At 45.4% G+C, this 15339-nt stretch overlaps 1 protein-coding gene across 1 annotated transcript in view; it reads right to left on the bottom strand.

Annotated features, from left to right (window-relative positions):
* Positions 1-14659, bottom strand: part of LOC136625499 (smoothelin-like protein 2) — a 90252-nt gene extending 75593 nt beyond the window's left edge. Inside the window, exon 1 of the mRNA XM_066599711.1 lies at positions 14022-14659. Coding sequence (XP_066455808.1) covers positions 14022-14366 — 345 coding nt within the window. The 5' untranslated portion in view covers positions 14367-14659. The remainder of the gene's footprint in view (positions 1-14021) is intronic.
* Between the last annotated feature and the right edge of the window lie 680 nt (positions 14660-15339).

Here is a 15339-nt window from a genome sequence, read left to right as displayed (position 1 = left end):
TTATTTCTTATACTCCTGCTTTTATATTCGCTGGGCGATGACGGGGAACGTGCAACCCTTCTGTAACATTAACTGCGGAAGGGCCGCAGGTGGGGCAGATTCCATTGACTTCAATGTAAGCCGTCCGTACAGAATCCATGCAAAAATGGAGCATGCTGCGATTTTTCCTCCACAAGCAGAAACCGCAATTGGTCTCCATTCGTATGCAGGAAGAAGCGATTTCCCATAGCCTGCTATAGATGGCCTTTGCTGCGGATCTCCGCCACGGATTCCGCAGTAAAAATCCGCCCATGTTTGCCATCAAACTGTCAGCAGCAAGGCAATAAAACTATATGAAAACTCCAATTAATCTGATCACAGAGGGATCCATCCTGACACACATCCCCCTCCACCAGCCACCACACTGTCCACAGGTTGGAACTACAGCTGACCCCACAGGAGACACAAAGAGAGATAAGAACTCTCAGAAGAGGATTGCTCAGCCATAAAACTGCCTCTGTACAACCCTCCTCACTGAAAGAAAGTAAAACTTTTTTTTTTTTTTAAGGTACAGTCACAAAATAGGATGCAGAGATTTTTCTCTCCATTTTCTGGTCTTCAAGACAGAAAAGTACAATGAGCATTATACTTATCTTCCATGTCATTCCCCAAGGGTCACCATTTAAAGCTGCTGCTCAATACAGTGAGCGGCACGCTAAGTAGTCAGTCCATTCTAGTTTTACAATGGAAGGACTACTTCGCAGCACTGCTCAATGCACTGCAGCTTCCAGCACTAAGATCGGGGGGAATGACTGGGGAGGCAAATATAAGGCTGGTCTCACACGGGTGGATTTCTATCGCGGAAACAGCGATCAGCGTCCGCCTGGACGATCCACTGCAAATTGGATGCATTGAAAAGGAGTGTTTTTAAAAATAAAAAAAAAGCCATTTTACGAATTGTGTATTCTGCAAGCAGAGGGAGGAAAAATAAATAAATAATAGCAGCATGCTCTATTTTGCTGCAGACTCTCCGTTGAAGTCAATGGAGGCCATCCGACCTGCTGCCCATTGACAACAGACATTGCACACAGGCTGTGGGTAACCACGTTATCACCTAGCGACAGCGAGAAATATATATTATTCATAATAATTTTTTAATAAGTATTGCCCTTGACCGACGGCGAGCATCCATGCTCATCCACAGCACAGAAATAGGAGGTACGCTGGGTCGCCGGCCAGGGTCACAGCCGGATTCCACTGCAGGCACCCGCATGCGGAATCCAGATCGTTCGTGTGCAGTCAGCCTAACACTTACATCCCCAATCTCAGAGGATCACATATTTTCAGCCCATAAAATAAGCTTATAGGGCTAAAAATAAGTGTCAGTCTCTATTTTAAGTCAAAACAATAGGAAAGAATGAACCAAAATGCTTGGGAAAGTTCCAAAAGCGAAAGAGCAGTTTTATTTTTGGCAATAAGAAGAAAAAAAAAAAGTTCTATATTAAAAAAAATAAGTTACTGGAACCTTAAAAGGATGACAAAAATAGTCTTCTACAGAAGATCTATTTTACTCATTTATATGGCCACATACACACTGCCAGCACTGTACTCAGATTTGTGTCAACAAAGTAAGAAGGATTGCATCAGCTACGCAATTTATTTATTTTTTTTTGAAAAACAGTTTGGAAGATCAAACCATTTTGCAAGTAATACCCCATTTACACTTAAAGATAAATCGCTCAAACCATAGTTTAAGTGACAGTTTTGAGCAATCATCTTTGCATACTTTATAGTAGCTAGGTAGCTACTATAGAATATGCAGCCGGGGCGGGACACAGCCATGGCCACTAATAGAACAATACAGCTGTTTTGCTTAAGCAAACAGCTGTATGCTTCTCCACTCTGACTGCCAGTGTCCCCGCTGTGAATTCACAGTGAGAAACTAGCAGAGCCAATCTTACCAGCACAGCCGGCTCTGCTAATAACAGCTGATCGCTCAATTCTAGCAAACTAGAATTCAGCGAGCAACGACTCGTGCACAAAAACTGTATGATGTCTTTGAGCGACTCTCATTGCGTCTAAATGGGCCTTAATACATACACAAGTGTTCTACATAAAAAAAAAAAAAATTGGTAACTTCGTATATTCACAGTGTGTGCGGATGAACCACTGTGGCATGTGGAAGCAATAAAATTGCCCTACCACTGTAATCATCAGCAGGGGTCCAATGACCAAAACCCTAGCAAATCAGCACCAATGACCTAAGGATAGGCAATCAATTGAAGAGCTCAGTGCAAGAATCTTATATGCCAACTCCGGGCCAAAAGTGAGATTTCCACCATCCATGAACGTATTCTGTAACGATCAGCGATTTGGGATATGCAGCTTCGGCCCTATGCTCACCTTTATACAGGGCAGACTATAGAAATGTAGCCCAGCACCACACTTATGTCATTATTAAAAGCTCCTGTCAACAGAAAGACTACAGATGGTTCAGCAGAAAGCTTTCATGATGTAAGATCAATCCACATTACCCAACCAGAGCATGACATTCTTGCTATATCTACCACTCCAATGCAGGTGCTTGGCAGAAAGTTTCTCAAGCACAGGGATCATCTACAATCACACTCAGCGCCAAATACCCCAATAGCCACAGACCATATCAAGCAAACAATGTAAGAGGACCTTATGAAATTGTGGCCTTTCATTCATCCAATCAGGATTATTACATAAATCTTGGAATATCTAAGAAGAAACAGACAATGATGCAGAAACGGTTGATGAGTAACAAGATTGTAATGCCTAATGTTCGGCTTTTAAAGCCTATATGCACATGTGTGTTATAGGCTGGGAAGAGCTGCATATGCAGATTGCAAATCCTTCATATTCAATGGAACCCTGTCAGCAGGTTGATGCTCCCCGTGGTGGGACAGGCATGTACAATGGGGGCATGCAAGTCTTATTCTGAAACTGTACAGTGTTGGGAGCTTGGAGTCATGAAGGTGGGGTTGTGCTAGCCTCTTCCTGCCCAGATCACCTAAAGTCATGGTGGTGAACCTATGGCACACGTGCCAGAGGGGGCAGTCACAGCCCTTTCTGTGGGCATGCGCGCGGATACGCAGACGATTTCATACTATGCGGCGATCCCCCTCACCTGCTCCATAGACTTCCCGCTGTCAGTGCTCCCTATGAAGCCATCTTAAGACATAGAGGTACACAATGCACTTATAGCCATTGTGGCTCTGGCAGCATGAACCTGCTGTAAGGTTCCCTTTAAGAAGCTAGGTTCTCAACCATTGGTAAGTGTATCCCAGGGGGTATTTACACTAACGTAGTACACCTTTACCAGCTGCAGACTAGTTTATGATAATGGTCTTAGGACTACTTTTCTTAAGGTACTTTTACATGGGACAACTGTTGGGTATATAGGCGCCCAACAGTTGTCCCTACAACTATCGCTCCTACGCTTTCACAGAGGAGCCATAGTCGTTCAGTGAATGAAGGCAGAGTGCCAGAGATCTCTTCCGGTCACCTGCCTCCATTCACTGCAAACAGACAGTCGCTCAAAGACTAAGCAATTGCTTTTTAAACTGCGCGACAAGCTGCTCATTGGTAGCTTCGTTTCACGAGCTGGAAAGCGATTGAGCAAAGTGTCACTCAGGCCCCCTCATCAGTTCTGTGTAAGAGGACCAAGGGTCAGGAACACCACCTTTTCTCCTTAGGGAGAGCACCTAGAAGGTGAGTGAGAAGACTTATAAGACCATGCATGCGCCTCTGGGTAATATGCAAATAAGGGAGATGGAACAATACCTCTGCAACGCCACCTATTAAGGCCCATTTACACTGAAAAATAACTGTCAAACAAGTTTGAGTGACAGTTTTGAGCGATCATCTTTGCATAACTCTAAGTAGCTACTTAAGAGTTAATGCAGCTTAGAGAACAAAGCAGCTGTTTTGTATATGCAAACGGCTGCATTGTTCTGAGCTTTCAGCTGGTGAGAACTGCCAGCGGAATACCAGCTGGAAAAAAAATTAAAAAAAAAATACTAGCAGCGCTGCCCACTGAGAAAAATCAGCGTGCGGCGCTGATAAGTCATTGGTGATTTCTAGCTCGCTAGAAATCACCGATGAACGAATAGTTCACAATGGCAGCACGTTTAGACACAACGATTAACGCTCAAAAGATGACTTTTGCGCGATAATCATTGTGTCTAAATAGGCCTTTAGAAGGCTACATTCTAATAGGTGGCGCTGCAGGAGGTATTGCTCCATCTCCCTTATTTGCATAAAAAGGACCAACAATCACCAGGAAAAAAACAAAAAAACAAGCAGTTTCGAGAACTATTTGGGCGATACCCTGATTAAATTGTTACTTCAGAAAAAAGGAACGATTGTGTTTTCATGGTAGACCCAGAATATTTACAAAATTATGGATGTTTTGTTGAACACACGGCCCCAATGGTAACGAGTAACTGCTATTTTTAGTGCATTGTCAATGATAACGTCCCCCCCCCCCCCCTCCCTTTACTTTTCCAGTCGGTTTACTATAGTTCAATTTTCTGTGGAAATAAGTGGGCAAGAAGAGAAGTAGAACAGCAGGTGCAGTGGGAAATAGGTCACTTTGGTGGGTCTGCTCTGCACTTCATTTATATTTAGTCGGTGATCTCCAGCTCCGCTGAACTCTGCGCACATTCTCATGATCTCTATACATTACACAGCAGGTGGCTTCATCATTACGGAGAGAACGGCCATAGCCCAACAGCGACCCACTTATCCACCTGTTCCAAGACAATAAATCACACAACCTTTAGTCCCGAAAAGGGGGAAGGGAAAGAAACGACGGGGAAGGTTTCCCATAAAATAGATTTCAGTTGCGCTATATAGAGCACAGCAGGTGACTTTCAGGAAATCAGGAGGCAGCGCTGGCAATGTCATGACAGTGGCGGTCTGTGAATCATTACAACATACTGTACATGTACTGTGATACTCTGGGGGAGTCCCGGTGGAACAATAGGCATACATTATGGCCCCGAATTTGTCAAACTTCCTGATAACTTATTTGTACATTGCCATTTTTTTTCAGGCTCACAAGAAAAATGGATTCCTTATTCTAGCAAGAGAACTACCCCCTGCTATTCTACTAAATGGATTATTATTAAGAAGCTTTATTTGTATAGCACCAACTTATTCTGCAGCGCTTAATTAAAATTAACTTACTACAATCATAATTAATCAGCTTGGACTAATGTTTGTGGTATTTAAACATAACTGAGCATAAAACAAATCATCTAACATTAGAAAACACAGCCCATATATAAAGTACAAGCGGCTTTACATGGCACATCTGTTGTGCAAATAGTTACACAGAACTACTTACTATTCCTTGCAGTACATTCACTCCATTGCGCAAACATGGCCACAAACAGGGCGACCAGTGAGAATTCACCCACTGGAGGTTTCTTTTCAGCTCACCTAAAAACAATTGCCAGTCTGATGGAAAAGAGCAACTATTCTTCTTTCAACAACTAGTCAACGTTGCAGGAAGGTGTGCCATGAACAACCACTCTGTGCAACTCGCCGTAGCGACCGCCTCTAGCGACTATTTGACGGGTGCGTTCACCAGTCGCCGATTTGCTGCAGATTTTGGCCCACATCTGCAGCATATTTGACCCTCTCGACTGAAATCAAATTAAAAAGTGGTGAAATCTGCAGCAGATCTGCCCCCAAATAAGCAGCAAATCTGCAACGTGTGAACGCACTCTAAAATGGGGAATTCAAAGAGAGCTTTCAAGCCACTGATGGGTGAATTAATATCTTACAAATTAAAAATCTGTCTGAAACAAACTGTATACATCAAAAAACACCAAATTACATAAAAAATAAAATACAAGCCACCAGAAAATAGGGTAAAGTTAGTGATTTTTTTGAGGAGCACTTAGTAAATGCTCTTTAACTGTGTTAGCATAAAAACAGAAAAGTAATACAGCCAAAACTAAATTCAATGAACTCTACTAAAATACAATCATCTCTAACAAGACAGGCAAGTCACAACAAACCAAGAAAAAAAACTGCTGAGCAGGGACGTTGGGGTTACCTGTGAAGCACAGGACATGAGGATAAAGATTGTGCGTAGGCTCTCCGCGGGACAGTCTGATACAATGACTGGGCAAGGGACTTCTTAAAGTGGTCAGCTATTTTTAACAATGGCATGAAAGGGGGAGGAAGGAAGGAATTCCACACCAAATGTCCAGCAGTGAAAGACACAAGAAGTTGAACTCTAGATATAGCCACATGATTGCGCAAGTAGATATTTAGGGAACGTATCTATGATGTTTTCATCCTGAACTGGTTACTTTGTTTCTACTAGACATGAAAATACTGAATAGCTTAGAATTATTATGTCCTTGTCAATGAGAAAGGGCTGACGTATCTAGCAATTGTCATCTCAGATTTACCAATGCTAGCCCCAGTCTTAAAAACACACGGTATATGGAGTAAGAGGAGACAAACCTTTAAAGATATTCAACAATTTATAGAAAAGAAGTGGCTACAAGTCATTAAAAGCACTTAGAAATAATGTGTCCAGCCAGTTAGTCAATGTTCATATGCAATAAAAATGTTAGTTTGTTTCCAGCTCGCAAAACTTGCAATTAAAGCTTAAAAGGGGCTGTAAACGATTATATACATTTTACTCATGTAAGGGAAAATCTAAAGATACGGCACAGTATAGCATCATATACAGGCAGTAGTTCACTTGTGGTATCATTTACAGAAACAGGGTCTGTAGTGGTTTCTATGGTTTACCACTCTACAGGGATACCATGTACAAGGAGTCCTGAACATTAGTACCATGCTGGCCAACCAATGAATCACTTCAGCTATGCAAAAATACCAGCGAAATCCTCGAGAAAACTCATAAAATCACAGAGGTGAGGAAAAAAAAAAAACAAAAACAAAAAAAAAAAAAACACAAGAAAACTCACTAACAAGTTTGTGACACATAAGACATACTGTGGATTTTGAAAATCCGAAGCGCGCCATAAAATCCACAATGATGTTTCTCCATCACACATGAAAAGGGTTTGAAGTGTGGAATCGGCAGGCACCGAACGCCATTCTCCCCAACCAAAGAAAAAAATCTGTCATGTCTGAATTTTGCCTTATTGTGATGCAAACATTACACTGTATACGTTTAAGGGCAAACAGCGGAGGTGATGCAGTCTAAAAGTTCTCTAGTACTACACAATCACGTCAACTGAAGACTTCTCAAACTCTGAATCTTAATATCTTGGTTATAAGACTCTCACCAGAAGTAGTGTACAGTATTAGTGTATCTTGACGCCACCAGGAATTCCTGGTGGAGTCAAGATTGACAACGTGATTGGCTGTAGTGCTTGTCATTCCTCAGGTCCTGCAAGGGCACTAAAATTAGTCACAGAGGGGGTGCTGCCACGGCTTCCGCACAGTCCCTGGTGCAAGTGCATTCCCCGGCTGGCCCACTGAAGGAATGGCACTTAGCTTCTCACCTGTCAGCAGGGGAGCGTCCTTTAGGGAGCTGTGGCAGGCCCACAACGCCGAACCCCAGCAGGGAGCCTAATGTAACATTTGTATTCTTTCGCATAAGCATCACGTTTTCACATTTGTCAGCGGGAGTAATGGATCACTGTCGCGGCCGCCGTCACCTATCACAGAGGTGGCCATCGTCTTCTGATGTTTCTTCGGTGGAGCATGGCTGAAATGACGCCCGGCCCACAGAACACACAGGCAGCAGCACACTGGATTGATTTGTCCAGAAATCAATCCACACTGTGCTGCTAGGACCCTACTATGTTGACCCTATCGGGAGCTGGGGGTGTGACAGGGGCGTTACTCCTGTCAAACCCCTAGCTTCTGGTGGCGTCAAGTTACACTAATACCGAAGTGCATCATATCCTTTAAGGGTTTTTATAAGCATTTAAAATATCTCACTCCTCGATGTATGATGGAGTTTACAGTTCTCTGGGGATCTTCTTTGCCTATAGCACACTTCCAATACTTTTACTTCAGCAGCTCTGTGTTATTACAGGGCCACGTTTAAAGGGATTCTGGGGTCAGAAACGCCATCTTTTCTCAGTCATGCTGGATATTCAGTCCAATCTGCCAGTTGCATGTTATAGAGCAGGACGAGCTGAGCAGATTGATATATCGTTTTATGGGAAACAATTCAGTATAAATTGTAACTTCTTGCAGTATGCTTTGGAGTCCAGTGGGCGGTCCTAGTCAGCGATTGACAGCTAAGGCTGCCAATTTTGGAAAGAGACCGACCACTGAACTCCTAACCATAGGACAAGCAGAGATTTGAATCCGTTACAAGTTATTGTATTTTGTCTAAAAAGATACAAGATGTCATTCTGCAAGGTCTTCCTGCTCTACGACATGCTGTCGGTAGACTTGATAGCAACTGTGAAGACGCCGATTTCCTTTAAAAAAAAAAAAAAAAAAAGCTAGAATCTCATGTAGACAGACATTTAAAGTAATGTATGAGTTTGAATCCCATTTTGTAAGGCAAGTAGTCTTTCCCACAGCAAAGTTTGGAAAAGGCATTCCCCAACTCATCAGATCATTATCTTAGCCAATCAGGATCTAAAGATATGTCCCCTACATAGAGCCATTATATGGCTGAGTGCACAGAGCCTAAAGGTAGGTCTTATTTCACCAAAAACATTTCCTATTAAAGTGAATGAGCTTTTAAAAAAAATTCCACTCCTATGCATCCAAAAAGAAACAGTGCATGTTTTGGGTCATGTTAAATTCACATATGTCCCAGCTACTATATATCAACTAAGATGCTGTAGCTTGCATATCGTGCCTCAAACTGGTCAATGCGGAAACAAAAAAAAAAAAACACCCTGAGAAGTTGGGCGAGCCCTTTAATTTCAATAATACGGATTTAAGTCCGTAGACACTTAGCAGACATGAATGTTATGCCCACATCCACAGCATACAGAGTTAATAGAAGGAGGATCCTCCGCTCCAGACCTTTCTGTGCCTGAATATTGAGTCAGTACAAACCGTGGTTCCTGTGCTGGAGCACCCGGCCTCTAATATCAGCTTTCATTGGGTACGGCTTCATTTTCCCTGTGACAGCAGTTTATTAGTAGTGGTAATTGCTAGAGAAAACCACAAATCAAACATTCTTCAAAGTGAACAACCCCCCGTAACCACTAATTATTACTTATTCTTTGGAATTGCCAAATGAAAGCCTTTATCAGTGTTAAAAAAACCAAAAAGGAAAACTTTGTTTCGAATTATTCCATTGAACTGCAAAAATGGCCTAGTTTAGCAACAAACCGAGATGTGTGGCCTTGGGAGTAAAAAGGAACAAGATACAGTGTCTCCAGTGAAAACTGTATAAAGCCGTATGAAGGATGAAGATATCGGTCTATTTAAACCTGGACTTAGAAATAAAGAGGTTGTCTTGTCCTGCGAACAGACCATCCACATGGGATCAAAATGCAGAGTTCCGAGTCCCCACAAGATAGCACTTAGTGTAAACATTGCAGATGCTCCTTCTCAAGTGAAGAAATTAAATACATTTACAGCATTAAATTCTCATCCACATAGCTTGTACTATAAGGCAGTCTGCAGACGGCCGGGTCGGATCTGGCTGCGAGAATTCTCGCAGCGGGACCAGACCTGAGTGTCTGCAGAGAGCAGCACGGGCACTCACCTCTCCCGCGGCCCCGACTCTTTCATGTGCCGGCTGAGCAGAGCGGAGCCGGCGAGTGACGTTTGCCCCGCACAGAAATAGAGCACGCCACGATTTGTTTGCCGCACGAAATCGCGGCCGTCTGCATAGGATTGCGTTTGTTAACGCAATCCTATGGCAGCTTCCAGCGGCGGAAATCCTACGGGAAATCCCACAGCGGAATATCCGCCCGTCTGCGGGCGGCCTATGGCCTCTTCCACATGGCGACAGAGATATTGCCACGGTGTTTTGTGCTATATTGCTGCGTTCTCTCGTGGCAATATTGCTCTTTTGCCGGAATTTTTTTTTCTTTGGGGGGGGGGGGGGGGGGGGGGGAGGTACAACAGACTACTAGAGCCTACATGCATGCCCATATCATATTTTGGATCCAAGCTAGAGGCGGTACAACAGGGTACTAGAGCCTCCATGCCCGCCTGTATCACATCTTGTATCCAAGCTAGAGGCGGTACAAGAGGGTGCTAGAGCCTCCATTCCCGCCCATATCACATCTTGTAACCAAGCTAGAGGCGGTACAACAGGGTACTAGAGCTTCCATTATTGTGAAAAACTGACCCCTTAAAATTCTCCTTTTGCTTTGATATTGTAATCACTTACTTATATCAATGTCACAATCACACAGAGAAAGTTCCATCCCATTCTGACAATTCCTTCTAGGGGATGGAGTCAGCAGTGAGATCCTCACAGATCAGCAAGTTATCCCCTATACTGTGGATAGGGGATGACTTGTGATCCTAATACAACCCCTTGAAATGGAGTCCAGCAGCAGTTGGGGATGGGAGCAGGGCTAGGGCACACCTCTTTAGTGTCATCACTGTCACCACTGCAAAGAAAATCAACTTTTAATCTGCCACTGCTGCTCTGGAAAGTGTCCCCCATGCTGTCTACTGAGCTGCTCAACAGCTCTGACAGTCGTCTCCAAGTAGGACTCCTGCTAGTTCTAACAGAGGTGAGGAAAGAGCAGAGAGCCGACAGAAAGTGGATTCATTTTGCATTTAGGAAACAAAACAACAATTAAAAAAGAAAAAAATAAATAAATATGCAATATGTGAAGACACCCTAAAAGTAAATGCACAAGGGGTGGATTAGCTTTGAAGCAAATGCTACTGTCAAAGCTATAATCTAAGCCCTATCTGCCGGAAAAAGACAGACACACACCCTTAGACGAGCCGTCAGTCCGGCCGCAGCTTCTCCCCAGGTCCTGGCACTGATCTTCTGTTTTGGCTGGGGATTCAAAAATCCCCACCTCCTGGAAGCGCTGGCTGTGATTGGCTAAGTGTCAGCCAATCACAGCAAGTGCTCAATGAATGGCAGTGGTTGAACCAATTACAGCCATTCTTTGAGCACTGGCTGTGATTGGCTAAGTGTCAGCCAATCACAGCCAACACCTCCAGCAGTCGGGGATTTTTCAATCCCAGGCCAGAAGATGAAGAAGATCAGTGCTGGGACCCGGGGAGAAGCTGCAGCGGCACCCCGGACAGCGCGGAAGAGGCAATGTATACTTTTCTCCTATAGTTAGCTTATTTTTGGGGTAGGGCTTATATTTCAAGCCCCCCCGTGATGCTACAAAGTCGCATGATTTTGTAGTGTCACATGCGACTTTGTAGCGCTACAAAAATCGCAGTATTGCTGCGAGGAAAAAAAAAAAAAAAAAAAAAAAAAAAAAAAAAAAAAAAAAAAAAAAAATCGCAGCGATATCACATGGTGCAGCGGTGCGGTGTCGCCCGTGTGAAGGAGGCCTAAAGGTTTTCATTCACTGACCGCTATCTAAAGTCTTCAAATAGTGAAGGATTCAAAGTATATTAAGAAGCTGCTGACCGTTCTACTAGACAGGGATTCAGCTTTAGGTACGCATCATCCCAAATGTTGTCACTTCAATTGATGATCGTTGCTGTTTTTAGGGTGATTGTTCTTGCTGAGGCTGATCTGCTCTGGCCAATTGCTGGGCCCTCCTGGATACACGGAGAAGGTGCGGCGGCAGCAGAAAAAGCCAAAGCAAAACAGCATTTAATGCAAATTTCAATTCAGTTGAAGCGATTAAATCTACCGCTGATTCACAGCGAACTGAGGATTTGCTGTGGATTTTTCCGCTACTGTAAATCCACCCCGTGGGCGCAGACCCCAAAGCCACTGAAACATAAGCGGCTGCAAATACACTGCATTTTTTAATGTATATGCTGTGCAGTAACAGCGCAGGCAGAGTCGGCTTATGTCACAAATATTTTTTTGTCCCTCCCGGTGACATAGTAAGCGATGTTAATAACGCTAGAGTTTTTAACGCACCCCATTCATTTTAATGGGTGATGTAGGGCGTCAAAAAACGTTCTGCAATGCTGTAAAGTAGGACATACAGTATTCAATTTAGGGCTTATTCAAATGACCGTATATCGGCCGGGTATTCACGCCAACCGATATACTGCGTCTTTCTCTGCAGGGGGAGGAGGCTGGAAGAGCCAGGAGCAGTGCACTGAGCTCCCGCCCCTCTGCACTATTTGTAATGGGGGGGGGGGGGGGGGCGGGTTAACTTTTGGGAATTAGCTCCGCCCCCACCCCACTTTCCCTCATTGCAAATAGTGCAGAAGGGCGGAGAGGAGGCGGGAGCTCAGAGCACTGCTCCCGGCTATTCCAGCCTCCTCCCCCTGCAGAGAGGGACACCGTATATCGTCCGGCCTGAATACGCGGCTGATATGCGGTCGTCTGAATAAGCCCTAGCGTGTAGAAGAAAAAAAAAAAAAAAACAGACGCCTGTGCGAGAGAGGCCTAAGGCCTCATGTCCACGGGGAAAATCAGATCCGCTGCAGATTCTACATGGAGAATCTGCAGCGGGTCCCTCCTGCCCCGCGGACATGAGCGCTGAAAATAACAATAAATAAGAATAAACTCACCTCCCATCCGCTCCGTTTCTTCTCTTCGCTGCGGCGGCATCTTCTCTGCGTCGCAGCCGGATCTTCGTTCTTCGGCTCAGCGGATGTGCAGGATGACGTCGGTGACGTGCCCCGCGCATGCGCCGGCCCGAAGCAAAATGATCCGGCCGCGACGGAGAGAAGATGGCGCCGCGGAGAAGAGAAGAACCGGAGCGGGTGAGTAAACTCTGATTTTTGTCTCCCGCGGATCCGGATGGCTTCCATAGGCTTCAATAGAAGCCCGCGGGAGCCGTCCCCGCGGGAGACCCGCATGAAAATGGAGCATGGTCCGGATTTTTTCATGCTCCATTTTTTTTTAAATTCCTTTTATTGACGATCCGCGGGTATTTATCTACCCCGCGGGTGGTCAATGCATCCCTATGGGGTGCGGATCCGCGGGCAGGAGAAGAGTTAAAAACTGCTGCGGATTTTAATTCTTATTTTGCCCGTGGACATGAGCCCTAATTGTGCTAAATAAGTGCAGAATTTCACGTGGCATGAAGGCTCACTCACACAAGTACTTTGTCTGCGTATTACGCATGTAATACAGTGCTGAAACCCCACAGACTTGTATTGGGGTATTCAGACATTTTTTTTTTTCTTCACCCAAGTAAAAAATAAAAAAATGTAAAAAAAAAAAAAAAAAAAAAAAAAAAAATGTAAAAAAAAAGGATTTACGCAGGAAGGAAGGAGAAGTCTCCTGCACCTTCTTGCACACGCAGATACGCAGGTACCCCCCTCCGGGTGCGCTCACAAGGCCGATTACACTGCAGAACTTTCCGCCTATAAAACTGCAGCTATTTTATCAATGGGCAAAATCCCTGATGTTTCCGTTGAAGTATCAAGTCGCTTCTTTCGGCAGATCCACGCGGGCACACCCGCACCCCTTGGAACTTCCACACACAGCTTTGCCTATTGAGCGGGATAAACCTGCGAGGGAATAGCTGCCGACTTCTGCCGGAGTTTACAGGCAGATTGTGTGGATAAGTCAGTGGTGGAATCTGCGGTGTGAACGACCGCTTAGGCCATATTCACACGGACGGATTCGCACGCACAGTACACCGAGAATAGAGCCTGTTAATGTCAATAGGTTTGTTCAGTTACGCAAAGTTAAAAACAAAAGCTTTTTTTCCCCCCACACATTTGCGCACCTCCAGAGCCCATAGACACACGGTATAGGAGTTTTGCTCACCATTTGAGCACCATCTCTCAGCCCGGTTGGGGCTGGCAGGGTAACTGTAAACTGCATTTATAAATCTGCCTCTTGTGTGGAAAATGGAACTCCCCTTTAAGACTTTCTTATGGAGTGGCTTAAAAAGAAAAAGGGCATGGCACCCCCCGCAGATGTGAGCAGCCGCTCTGACTGCCGCCCTCCCGCAGCAGGGACTACTGACCTGAGCTTTGGTGGACACTGCCAGCTGGGCATGGCTGGAGTACCTGGTCTGCTCGTCCGCGCTCAGCCCCACTGTCCGGCTCAGTGCTTCCACCTGGCGGCTGAGTTTCTCCACCTGCTCTCGGAGACGCCGGTTCTCGCACTGCAGGTCGGTGACAGAACGGGAGAGCGGTGCGGCCAGCCTGAGCACGTCCTCCAGCTGCCTCTCCACCCCGCGCCTGAACTCCTCCATCTCCGCCTGCAGCCTCTGGACCGTCCCGTGCAGCGGGCACACCTTGTCGTCGTCCGGTATATTCCTGCAGCTCACCGCCGGCCACACCGACACTTCCACATCGTGGTGATCCATAGTGGAGGGGTTAAGAGCAACGTGCGGGACTTCTTTACCTCAGCGGCGGCACATTCCACCCTCGTGTAGTGAGACACCTGGTCCGGCTGCGGACACTTCCGCGGTGCGAGGTAGAGCGGAGGACAGCAGCTGATGCCGGCCGAGTCACCTGTTACTGTGTGCCGGGATCTAGCGGGCAGCTCACTACCTGTACTGCTATAGTGTGACCACTGCGCTTATATATGGCTGCTCCCTGCCGGACTACCTCAGGCAGTGGAGGACCGCTGGCTTCTCCTGTACTCTCCGGCAGGAGATGCTCGTTCAGGGGAGGGACAGAGGAGGGGAGTCTCAGCCTCTCTCTCCTGTGTTACCAGGCTGTGCCAAAATAAACAGCCCCCTATCTGTCTCCAGAGGAGGAGGAGGAGGGGTGAGGTGAGGGAGAGAGGCTGCAGCTCTCCTCAGGGTCACGGGGACTACTAATACAGTCTACAGACTACTTTTGGGGCTACACTGTAGTATATAAATACAATCTATAGACTACTTCTGGGACTATACTGTAGTATACAGTGGAGTATATAAATACAATGTATAGACTACTTCTGGGACTATACTGTAGTATACAGTGGAGTATATAAATCCAATCTACAGACTACTTCTGGGACTATACTGTGGAGTATACAAATCCAATCTACAGACTACTTCTGGGACTATACCGCAGTATACACTGGAGTATATAGGCAGTGCAGAAAGGTTTCAAATTGCCCTACACGTTGGCAATAGACACAAGGCAAGCCTGTAAAGCCCCCCCCCCCCCCCCCCCTTCTTAGGTCCGCTTCACACAGGCGTATTTGCACACAATACGCAGACAATAGAACCCATTGATTTTTATGGTTTGGTTCTCATGGGTGTAAAAAAACAGTATGTTCTATTTTCCTGCGCATTTGCACACCAAAGGTCTCCATAGAAGTCAACGGGGGGGGGGGGGGGGGGCTGC

This window comes from Eleutherodactylus coqui, chromosome 4, assembly GCF_035609145.1.
Source record: "Eleutherodactylus coqui strain aEleCoq1 chromosome 4, aEleCoq1.hap1, whole genome shotgun sequence".
In the NCBI taxonomy this organism is placed as follows: domain Eukaryota; kingdom Metazoa; phylum Chordata; class Amphibia; order Anura; family Eleutherodactylidae; genus Eleutherodactylus; species Eleutherodactylus coqui.
The sequence above is the reverse complement of the archived record's forward strand: the minus strand, read 5'-3'. Positions and strand labels throughout refer to the sequence as shown.